Raw genomic sequence first — 12,399 nt, forward strand, 5'->3', positions numbered from 1 at the left:
TATTCTTCATAAATGTGTAGAGGAAATCATAACTATTTCATGCAGAAACTTCTGGGGTCCAGGAAAACGAAGATTTCAAAGTATGAGATTTCTGTTGTTTTTGATATAAGGGTCTGAAAAGATTTGGAATAAAGTTTGGTAAATGAAGTTGAGAAGCAGGTAGGGCATTGGTGAGATAAACATTCTTCTTTGGCTAGTTGCAAGGATCCTATGTGAAATGAGCTTTGGGTGCAGCAAGCCAGCTTCCTACTAGCTTAACTATTTGCCTGGGCATTGGTACTGATCTGCTAATAAATGGTTTGAATGAGAGAGACAATAATAATAATGTCCTTCTGAAGCTGCAGATTACTGTCAATGAACAGTGATAGCTTCACTTAGTATCCAAAAATTTCAACGTTGACGTTAGATAGAAAAAAAAATGTTTTACTTTCCAGATCAGACATTTTTTTCACATTTTCATGGACCCCATAAGCTTCTGGGTAAAATAATTATGAATTTCCACTACACATTGTGTCGAATTAAATATTGATTTCACTGCTAAATGTCCTAGCTCTAATTTCAAATTCCTAATTACTTTATACTTGTGCAGTAATGAATAAACAACATTGAGGATAAAATATCATTTTATTAGTTTAAGGCTTGAATGTTCTAATGGTTTAAAGATTGTGCAAAATGCTGCAATATTCCTGTATCTTCATTGCCATCATTCACTTCAATCTTCCTGCACACCAATTAAAATTTTTCATTCAGTTTAACTTCCCGACAGGCCTTACTTAACTTCTGAAATTCTGTTTATGACTTGTGCCTCCACATGCACTATCTGCCACCTTAAACTAAAACTTTTACTATTTTCCTGCTCTCTCCATTTATTTTTAGTGGGTTACTTGCTCAACTATAAAGTTTTATCGTTTTGAATTCTCAATTCAATCTGTTCTTGCTGGTCAAATTTCTCCCTGCACTCCCTCAAGAGCAATCCAGGATTGACAATAATAAGCCAGTCCTGATGAAGGGTCATGGCCTGAAATGCTGACTCTTTATTCCTTTCCATAGATGCTACCTGACCTGTACCAATAGAGTATGTTATTCAGGGTTTACAAAATCTCTTGCTTAAATGTTGACAATGATCTTCAGTTTTTTCCACATTGCCCATGTCCTCTGAACGAATTAAAGATCTCAGGGTAGTGCAAGTTGGGCTTCCCTCGGATACTTTAAAACTGCTTCTTTGCCTCATTCTAACATTCTGTATACAGGTATTCCACAATTGGGGTTCTCTCCCAGCAGACAAGATTATAACCGAAAAGCAAGTGAGCAGGCAGAGATGATTATTTTTAAAAGTTTTTCAAACTTATAAAGTTAATAGTCACTATCTTCACTATGACCCTTCCACCTTGAATCATTGTGTACACTGATAGTTTGCAAATTCTGTCCCTCAGAGAAAACACATTACACATTCGTTATCACCCAGTTGTCAGGCATTTTCCACTGCTGTCAATGTCTAGGCATTTTCTCCACATCCGTGTAATGTGTAATGTGTCTTCTCTGAGGGGCAGAATTTGTAAAATATCAGTGTACACAATGATTCAAGGTGGAAGGGTCATAGTGAGGACAGTGACAACCAGAGCCAGATTACGGTAATGACGTTGGAGGGACAGTAGGTTAGATGAGGAGACGAAGTAAGGATAAGTTACTAATTTAAAAGGATATGCATCACAGTCAGTTCAAAGTGTCATATACATGGGTATATGCTCTTTAAATATCATTGAAGCAGGATATGTTCATTGTGAAAGAATGTTCTTAAACAAGTAGCCTTCTCCTGCACAAGTGGCCTGTACTGTCCATGAGGCAAGTGTGAACAATTTCTAGGACTAGCATCCAGAGTGAGTTAGGCCAGTTTGCAGGGTAAATTTGTGAAATTAGTGTAGATGTATGAGACGTAGTCTGGGCTTCATGATAGGGTCGTGAGCAAATGAGATAAATAGAATCCTGAAAAAGAATTTAGTGCTTTCCTGGCATATATGGTGAATAAACGCTCTGAGAAGAAATGGAATTCGATGGTAAACAAGGTGGGACAGCAGAACCCCACTTTGGGTGAAGATGAAGCAATCCAGAAGGATGGATGACGGGGGTATAAATACCACTGGACTAGACATGCCCAGGCATCATCCCTGATGAAGATGGCAGAGTTTGTCATCAAAACAGTGGTTAAAATGAATACCTGTACCTGGCTGGAAGCCTGAGAAGAGTTTAATTCGAAATAGAATGCTATTTGCTGCCCTCACCACTTCTTCTGGCAGCTCATTCCAAATATTCGCCATCTGTTCTGTGAAAGGTTTACCCTTCAGAGTAGGACAAATACATAATGAAGAAATGAATAGGATACAAAGATGGGGTCTAGTTGGATTAACCAAGGTTTTATTAAATAAAGGAGGGTAGGTTCGACTCATATGGGGTAGAAAAACTGCACAATTGGGCTGAATGGCCTGTTTCTCTACTGCACTTTCATTGTAATTCTATGCAAACAACTGCTCATTGATACATGATGTTCAGCCACTTGGCAATCACGTAAAAGGTGTCACCTCGAAACTGAAGGACAGCCTCCATATGTGTAATCAGGCATTAAGTGTGTATTCACTGGGAAAAGTGTTTTGGCCGATGTACTGGCAGATGTGCAATTTTCAATTCATTTAATTAAAAGTCTAATGTACAAAGCAGTTCTTGCCAGAATGACTGATTGTGGTGACAAAAAAAGATTCAAGCTCAAGTTGAAATTCCTTTTCTGCATCGGCAGGCAGCCTTTATAGTTACCATTTAATATTCTCAACACTTAACAAATCCATGGTGGCTTGCCTGTTTATGGTACCACTTTTTCTGGTTAATTATTCAATGTCTGGACAGAATTTTTTAATGAAACCGCAGTTCAATCTTGAAAAATTTGCAAGGCTTTTAGGTAATGCTTTTACTAAATTTCTCTAAAAGCTAAACAAGTTTTGATGTTCTTCAAACATGAATGGAAATATTATTCCTCTATTTTATTTGGAGGCTTTATGACATTAATTCTTTCAATTTCTCAGCCCACTCCCAATATATCCAAATATTATTTAACAAAATACATGCACATGTAATTTTTTTGTTGTGATAAGCTATTATGCAACCTCCCCTTTTGATCAAGCTAATGACCACAATGCATTGGAGGCCATAAGTAGCAGCTACTGGGGTTAGGATAAATGATTTCAAACAATCATAATCGTCTGGAGACACAAGAGACTGCAGATACTGTTATGTGGAGCAAGAATCAAACTACTGGTAGGTAAAACAGTGCATCAGGCAGCATCTATAGGGACAGATGGATGGTTGAGATTTTGGGCCAGTTACCCGAACTTGGACACTGATGTAGCATCACAATCATCATCATATCTGCAAGACAAAGCTCGAGCTAATGAAGATTTAAAGATTCAGTCTTATTTATCACATGTACATCCAAACATACAGTGAAATGTGTCATTTGTGTTAATAACCAACACACCCAAGAATGTGCTGGGGCAGCCCACAAGTGTCACCGCATTTTCTCACGAGATTTTCCCCATTCCCACTGGTTTCAGTTTTGTCAGCCATCTGCAATGCCATACTCCTCATCTGATGCCTTGATGTCATCTCCAGAGATTTTATTCTAGTCCATGTCTGGTCTAAAATTATAGTGAAGGCTAGAGAGAATATTCTGTGGTACTGAACAGTGAAATATTCAGTGTGCTATGTGTACAATTGTTTAAAAAAAACTTAATTCCATTCCTGTTTGGGAGGAGGGGAAATATTGGAATTTTCATAGCCAGAAAATGTTAAATTACTGCAATAACAACAACTCAAAACTGTATCTTACTATACATGATGACTAGTCACCATGCGTAGTAAGATGTGCTATTGTATAGCTTATCAGCACCCACGAAAACCACCTGTCCAGGCAGACATTCTTCTTACATCAAAAGTAACCCTTTGATAGGTGCACCATTTTATCAATATCTGTAAATACTATTCAGGAATGTAGAATCATGAAAATGGTTACAGTTCTCTCCCTGGAAACTTTTAAAGGTTGAAATAAGTAAGTTAAAAAGCAAACATCAGATCCAGCAATGATCATTGTGGTACTATACTGTATAAACCAGTAGAATGAAATCATTGGAATATTTCCTGGTGTTTCCTATGTTAGTTACTTCCAGTTACACCAGCAGAAGTTACTACATTTGTCCTTAAGTGTTCCTGGGCTACAGAAGAGGAAAAAAAAGTCAGCTAAGGCTTTTAATTCTGACCAGTGATTAGGCACACGCCGAAAGGCTCAGCCGTGCTGCTTCCATTTCAAAGTTTTCCAACACTAGGCATCCAGACTGGCAGTAAAGGAATGACCATTTGAAAATGCGGTCACGCTCTCTTCTCCCCCCCTTCCATTGGGCAGAAATATAAACCCCTGAAAACATGTACCATTAGGCACAAGGATAACTTCTGTCCTGCTGATATAGCTCTTCTTGTATGATAAAGATAAACACATGATCTCTCTATTTACTTCTTCATGGGCCTTGTACCTTATTTGTTAACCTGCATTTCATTTTTTCTGTAGTGGCAACTGTAACACTACATACTGCATTCTGTTATTGCTTTTACTTTTGTACTACCTCGATGTATTAATGTTTTGTGCTGATTTATATGGATGGCACACAAAACCAAATTTTCACTGTGTCTTGATACACGTGACAATAATAAATTACCAATTACCATGGTGGAGCCTTCAGAACTGTTTTAGAACAAGAATAAAATAAAACAAAAGCTGGGCAAGAAAGCAAAAATTAGTACAGAAAACCAAATCAAATGACCAAAAAATTAAATTATAAAAAAATTTCAACAATGTGAAATCATTCAAAGGTTAAATTGATCTTACAAGTTCAGTGCAACACCGTGGGCCGAAGAGTCTGTACTGTGCTGTCGTGTTTGATGACTGAATAGCTATGGACAGAAATGGACTACTGGAAAATAATAAAATGTGCAAATGGCTGTTGACCTATTTTACAATTTTTTTCATATACTTTTACTGCTGGCAGTTAATATTTATTTTTAAACTGCAATTCCTAATCTAAAAATAATTTCATATTCTGGTCATCTTATTGCTCACTACTTTTGCAATCTTTGCAAAGCATTCACCTTATTTAACAAGAGGAAAATTTGTTTTCCCAGACTTAACTTGTTCTTTTAAACTGTGTAAGCAGCGAAAGATATGGCAAGGGAAAATTCAGAATTTCTATTAACAATATAAAAGGTTAAAGGATGGATCAGTAGTTGATGTTGAGTGTTTTGCCATAAATAATTTAAAAGCCAACTGAATTATAGTTTTTCAGAGGCAATTAGAAAAAATACATCAAGTAGGTGTCGCAAAGTAGACACTGCAGCATCAGAAGTAAAATGGGCTGAATAACTTCCTTTAGTTCTGAAATTTCTACGACTATCTGGATGTGGATCTACGAATCAAGCTTTTGATGTTGCATTGATGTGATTTATGTGATGAGAAAGCAAAGGACCAGATTATCACACTGTTTTACAGCATTTGATTTTAGTTTTCACAGACTGATTTTGTCAGTTTCCCATGCAATGGGTTACATTAAAGCATTCCCACTGGATACACAGTGTAGTTTTAATGCAAATGCTAGCAAGAATTGGTGCAGACCATAGAAACAGAAAGTTTGACTAACTGGCAATCTTGGTCAGGAAGGTCATGGGAGTATGGGAAATAGAAGATTACAAGGTGTAATAAGTAGTCCTGTCCATTCATTTCACTTAGCACATCTTACAAGGGCACAATAAATTCATGTCCTTTGCTACCAATGCATCAACTAGTGGAAACAATCTTTCATTACCTACACTGTTTGAGGGAGCTGGTGGTGCCAGTTATGTCTGGTAAAATTAGTTTAAAGTCAACTGATTCATCCAAGCTGGGGTATTTATTACAAATGTGAATATAAAATCCATTACCACTGCCAACTATACTGACTCTATGTCAGTGTTGGTATTACATCAATTTTTAAATTATCCTTGAGTTTAGAACATAGAACATAGAATAGTACAGCACATTACAGGCCCTTCGGCCCACAATGTTGTGCCGACCCTCAAACCCTGCCTCCCATATAACCCCCCACCTTAAATTCCTCCATATACCTGTCTAGTAGTCTCTTAAACTTCACTAGTGTATCTGCGTCCACCACTGACTCAGGCAGTGTATTCCACGCACCAACCACTCTCTGAGTAAAAAACCTTCCTCTAATATCCCCCTTGAACTTCCCTCCCCTTACCTTAAAGCCATGTCCTCTTGTACTGAGCAGTGGTGCCCTGGGGAAGAGGCGCTGGCTGTCCACTCTGTCTATTCCTCTTAATATCTTGTACACCTCTATCATGTCTCCTCTCATCCTCCTTCTCTCTTTAGGTTTAAATCTTTATAAACCTTAGCCATACACTCTACTATTTCTAATCTGACTCCAACCTTTCTCATGACATTAACCACTTTTTCAGTAATTATTCCTCATTTTTTCCTGCTGTTGCTTGTGCCTGTTTATAGCTCTTGTGAAGACTTATGAAGCAATTTACTTTTGAAGATGCCATGTATTTTCATTTTAAAAATACTTAACAAAGGTACAAATGTAAACAAATATTGACATTCAAAAAGTGTTACTTTACCTAGATTAATGATGACTACATAATCTTTCTCCATCAAATTCAACTATTTTGGTCTTTTGAAGCTCAAAATCAGTTAGATAGTTTCAGAAGTAACCAAGTTGAAGAAAGAAGGTGGTACACTCTCAGTTGCACGGATTACACATCCAGCTTTTGAGTAATTTAACAAGCACCCATAAAAGTACATCAATGGCAGACAGCTACAGGTATTGACTCCTACCGTTAACTGATGCATCAGCAGTTCAATTAAGAAGGTGATCTTGTTACTGAACAGAACATAGAAGCAGTTGTCATAGCAGCCACTGCAGGCAAAGCAGTACGCATTAACCACATTGCATAGGGATCTGGAAAGTGATAAAACAGAATTAGGTGAGCTCACATTTGTCAAAACACATTTATATTTATTATCACCAACTCATTCTGCATTGCAAGAATGCCATCTAAAGGCATTTATTTTATTGCGATGAAGTCCCAATGATATCAGCTCATACCTTGCTCAAATAGTCATTCCACAAAAGTGAACATAGATATGGCTGCTGCCAAGATTTTGAACTGACCATCTGTCCTGATCTCTCACAATACTAAGAAACTCAACCATTCCTGAGGTCACTTGATAATAACCAAGAGTATTGGACCTAGTTATTCTTGCCTTCAATTGTCAAAACTGTCAGTTGACTTCATAGCTATTCTTGCTAAGGTCAGTTGACACAGTGTAGGTAATCAATGAAAACTACAGTCATCGCCTTTAGATGACTCACATTATTATGCACCTGCCAAGAAAACTCAAATGTACACTTTCTAAATGCAAATTAGAACATTTAATAATAGTTGACCATAGCCACAATGACAATAGTGAGCATTTTAAATCCCGAATTTTAAATTCAATGGTTGATTTAATTTTATGTACAACTTGACAGAATCTAGATTGGCAAAGACTTAAAAAAAAACATTCAGAGGGTCAAGACAGTGTGGAATGAGCTGCCAGCACAAGCTCAATTTCAACGCTTTAAAAGAAGTTTGGATTGGTACTTGGAGGGCTATGGTCCCGGTGCAGGTTGATGGGAATCGCCTACTTAATTGGTTTGGTATGGATTAGATGGGACCAAGGGCCCCGTTTCTGTGCTGCACTTTTCTACAACTCTATAAAATTAGTTTCAAGCAAATGGCTCTGGAAAATGCACTTCTACAAAGAAACATGACATTCATTTGAGCATCCAAATGGACCTAACCTCATGCTGCTCTCGAGTAGTGATCCAAATTAATCACAAATTTTACCTTAAAATTTTAGATACACAATAATTTTTTGCTGCATCAGACTCCTGGCCTATGTCTCTACAATTTGCAAATATTACCAACTCTATTTTTGCATTGCCACTTTCTGTAAATTGGAGCCGGATTATCATTATGCTTAAGATACTGCACAAGTGCAAGCTCCCATTCAAATCCACTTGCTTTAGACTCATTAAGGTATTAATCAGAGAAGCACTACAGCCAAATTAACATGGCAAGGCCTCAAACAGCAATGACAGCGCAAAGCTGAAAAAGCTGTATAAAGCAGTTTCAAGTTGGGATCATCTAAGGAGAAAGTAACAAATAATGGTTCAGATCAAAGACCTCAATAGGTCAGGCAGCATCTGTGGAGGGAGAAACAGATAATGATCAGATCAAATACCTCAGCAGTTTGTATCTGTTTTTCTCTTCACAAAAACTACCTGACCTAATGAGCATTTTTCCAGCAATTTTTATCTTTTATTTCTAGCACCTGCACTAACCGTTGTTTAGTGATTTTAGATCATAAGATATAGGAGCAGATTTAGGCCATTTGGCTCCTCAATCATGGCTGACTTCTTTTAACCCATTCTGTCTTTGACTGTAATCCTTAATCCCCAATATTAACTGTGGTGTAAGTATTTGACCAAATATACCCAGAAAACTCCTTATTCTTCCTGGATAAGTGTACTAGAATAATTTTACTTCACTCTTCCTTATTATTCAAACTTACAAGTGCCATTTAATGGATCAATTGAAGGACATTATCCAAACAAGGCTTTGATCCCTTAATGGTGTATCTAAGGATTACGTCCTCAAGATCCTGAAATAGGCCCAAATTAAAGTACACATTTATAATCAAATTGTGGTTTTACCCTTTAAACCAAAGCAATAGTACCCATGCCATCCCAAATTATTAATAATTAATATTAGTTTCTGTTGGTAGTCAGGATGGTATTAAGTCATACAAGTCAGATTTATTTACTAAATTATGCTGATTCAGACAAGACAACTGGATGACATGAAGCAGCTACAATTAGACTACAATCTGAATTTGGTGCAGGAAATAAATTTGCAGGCACAGACTGCTTTTGATCATATCTAGTTGGTCTCGATCAGCAAGAACAACGAGTCAGCATACAGAGAGGAGGTGCAGCGGCAAATGGACTGGTGCAGAGCCAACAACCTGTCTCTGAATGTGAACAAAACAAAAGAGATGGTTGTTGACTTCAGGAGGGCACGGAGCGACCACTCATCGCTGAACATCAACGGCTCCTCAGCAGAGATCATTAAGAGCACCAAATTTCTTGGTGTTCACCTGGTCCCTCAACACCAGCTCCATAGCAAAGAAAGCCCAGCAGTGTCTCTACTTTCTGCGAAGGCTGAGGAACGTCCATCTCCCACTGCCCCCCCATCCTCATCACATTCTACAGAGGTTGTATTGAGAGCATTCTGAGCAGCTGCATTACTGCCTGGTTCAGAAATTGCACCATCTCGGATCGCAAGACCCTGCAGCGGATAGTGAGGTCAGCTGAGAAGATCATCAGGGTCTCTCTTCCCGCCATTACAGACATTTACACTACATGCTGCATCTGTAAAGCAAACAGCATTATGAAAGACCCCATGCACCCCTCATACAAACTCTTCTCCCTCCTGCCATCTGAGAAAAGGCACCGAAGTATTCGGGCTCTTACGACCAGACTATGTAACAGTTTCTTCCCCCAAGCCATCAGACTCCTCAATACCCAGAGCCTGGACTGACACCAATTTACTACCCTCTACTGTGCCTGTTGTCTTGCTTATTATTTATTATAATGCCTGCACTAATTTGTGCACTTTATGCAGTCTTGGGCAGGTCTGGGTAGTCCTGGCTAGTGTAGATTTTTTTGTCTGTGTTGTTTTTACGTAGTTCAGTGTAGTTTTTGTACTGTTTCATTTAGCACCATGCTCCTAAAAAAGTCTCATTTTTACTGTGTACTGTACCAGCACTTATGGTCGAAATGACAATAAAAAGTGACTTGACTTGACTTGAAGTATCTATGTGAGAAAAGGACCAGAATCCGCTGTGGTTGTTTGTTGAATGGCTGTCAAGTCCTTACCTCGAATCTTGTGTAGAGGTTGGGCACTTTGGAAGATAAAGGTCAATAACACCAAGGAATAATATTCCAATAATAGCTCACCCCTTAGGGAGAAAATGTGTTTTATTCAGTGAAAGCCTTTGTTTCAGCTTCAGAATGTTGCAGGTCTACTCCACATCTTGGGCATGTGAACTAGTTCACACTTCACAGTAGTCACAAGGCAATACTTTACTGCCAGAGGTATTTCATTTCTGATAAGACACACAACTGAAGCAACATCTATCCTCTCAGGGGAACAAACAAAAACTCATGCTTCTATTCCACAAAATTAAGGAATAACCCTTACAGTACTTGCCAATATTTCTCTTCAATCACCATCAGCAAAGAGATTATCTGGTAATTTATCTCCTTTACTTCTTGCGGTTCTGTCTGAGGTGGCTGCTGCACTTCTCTACATAATTAGAGTAACCCTCTATTCAAATAATGAGCTGGCTGAGAAATGCTTTGGGACACATTAGATATTTGAAGCAATAATAAAAATCTCTTAATACTCTAAAATGATAACACTGTGCAAAACCCCTTCAACCATTATGCTCCTTCACTCACCTCAACATTGAACTGATCATTGAACACGACCTATGGACTTACTTTCAAGGACTATGCAACTCATGTTCTTATTGTTTACAATTATTGTTATAGTTTTATTTTTTCCTCAGCTCAAGCTGGTAAAACCTGAGGTATGGACACAGCAAAGCACACCCATTTCTCAATTGATAGGAACAACAACAGTAACAATAATTGTATTTGCAGTTTGTTTTCTTTTGCACATTGGTTGTTTGTCAGTGTTTGTGTATAGTTTCACATTGCTTCTATTGCACTTCTCTGTCCTATTTTGAATGTCTGCAATTAAATGAACCTCAGGGTAGTATTTGGTGACACATAGGTACTTTGATAATAAATTTACTTTGAACTCCTCCTTTCATTTGCATTCATTAAATCTAGAAGTATTCAAAAGAACCTACAATTAATGAGCAAATTGGTCCTTTGGTTGGTGTCCAATCAATGGAGATTAAAAAAGTCACGTTTTTGCAGATCTCTATACTAGCATTACATTGACTACCAAAGGTCTGTATTATCAAACAGAAATCTGTAAATAGATCAGAAGTACAATTGAAACAGTCAAAAATTCTAAATGAATATAATGAATGATAGCTATCACAGATTACACTGAATTGGATCTTTTCTGTGGAAGAGACTTGCAAAAAGGGAATCATTGCAAATGTTTTATTGCAAAATATTAATATTTCAACAGCGATAAACAAACAATGTGCATAGAAGCTCAAATGAATGTGATTGCAATTAATGCCAAAATGCACCATGGCCTTGCTCCTCTATAGTAAAGTTACTTAATTACATGTCTCCACTTTCCTACTACCGGTATATAAAATGACATTTCCGCATCCAAAGTTTAGATATTGAATATATGTACTTCTGCATAATTACAGTATTAATATTAGTACATAGTTTGCATTTCACATTGGGTTGCAGAGTTGACTTTACACAAGAGGAATCTGTGTTAATAAGACCCTAAATGTGTCAGGTCTGCATCAAGCAAGTCGATTTCAAACTACCGGTATGTCTCTGCAGAGATACATGACTCATTCAAATGTGTAACCAGAAAGGACTGAGCCCTGCACCACTCTAAAGTGGTGTGGCCCAAATTGTTTACAAATTTTAATCATTAAATTTATAGATACAAATTCACTTTCTATCACACCAGACTCCTAGTTCATGTCTCAATAATCTGCAAATATTACCAATTCCTTTCTTTTAACATTATAATTTCTTGACCTGTATTTGGATGATCAATATGCTTAAGGCATAATGTGCTTCCATTAAAATCCAGTTATAAATTTTATATGTAATGCATGTTGAGGCATATTTTACACCAATTATCTCCTGTTGAGATTTGGCATGCTAGGATTGGCAGAACAATGAAGCCCAGACCAATGAAAGGTTGACCTATGTGATGCACTGAAAGAACCACAACAGTTCAATATTGTAGAATTGATATCCAGTTCAGCTCTTGTGAATGACTTGATCATAGATGCTTCATGTTAGTAACAGTGACTTAGTCGAAGGCTCATTGTTACCCTTGTAGGGCAGATATCAACAGAGTCCTGAAGTACACCTATATCTTGTGAATAATTTTCCAAGACCGTTAACCCAACAGTGTGTTTCATTGACCCAACAAAAGGCTTGGGACTGTCAGAAGAACAGGAGATACAACTGAAGTGATTTCATAAAACTGAAGGAGAAACAAGACATGCTGTAATTCAATTAACAA

The 12,399-nt window shown here is 37.6% G+C and overlaps 1 protein-coding gene across 5 annotated transcripts in view; it reads right to left on the minus strand.

Moving 5' to 3' along the window:
* The window catches only part of scaper (S-phase cyclin A-associated protein in the ER), a 327,794-nt gene that overhangs the window by 78,243 nt on the left and 237,152 nt on the right, over positions 1 to 12,399 (minus strand). For all 5 annotated transcript variants that reach the window (XM_073025528.1, XM_073025526.1, XM_073025530.1 and 2 more), the window contains exon 24: positions 6,926 to 7,049. In XM_073025528.1, the coding sequence (XP_072881629.1) occupies positions 6,926 to 7,049 (124 nt within the window). The remainder of the gene's footprint in view (positions 1 to 6,925; positions 7,050 to 12,399) is intronic.

The sequence above is a fragment of the Hemitrygon akajei genome, chromosome 21, assembly GCF_048418815.1.
Source record: "Hemitrygon akajei chromosome 21, sHemAka1.3, whole genome shotgun sequence".
Taxonomy (NCBI): Eukaryota; Metazoa; Chordata; class Chondrichthyes; order Myliobatiformes; family Dasyatidae; genus Hemitrygon; species Hemitrygon akajei.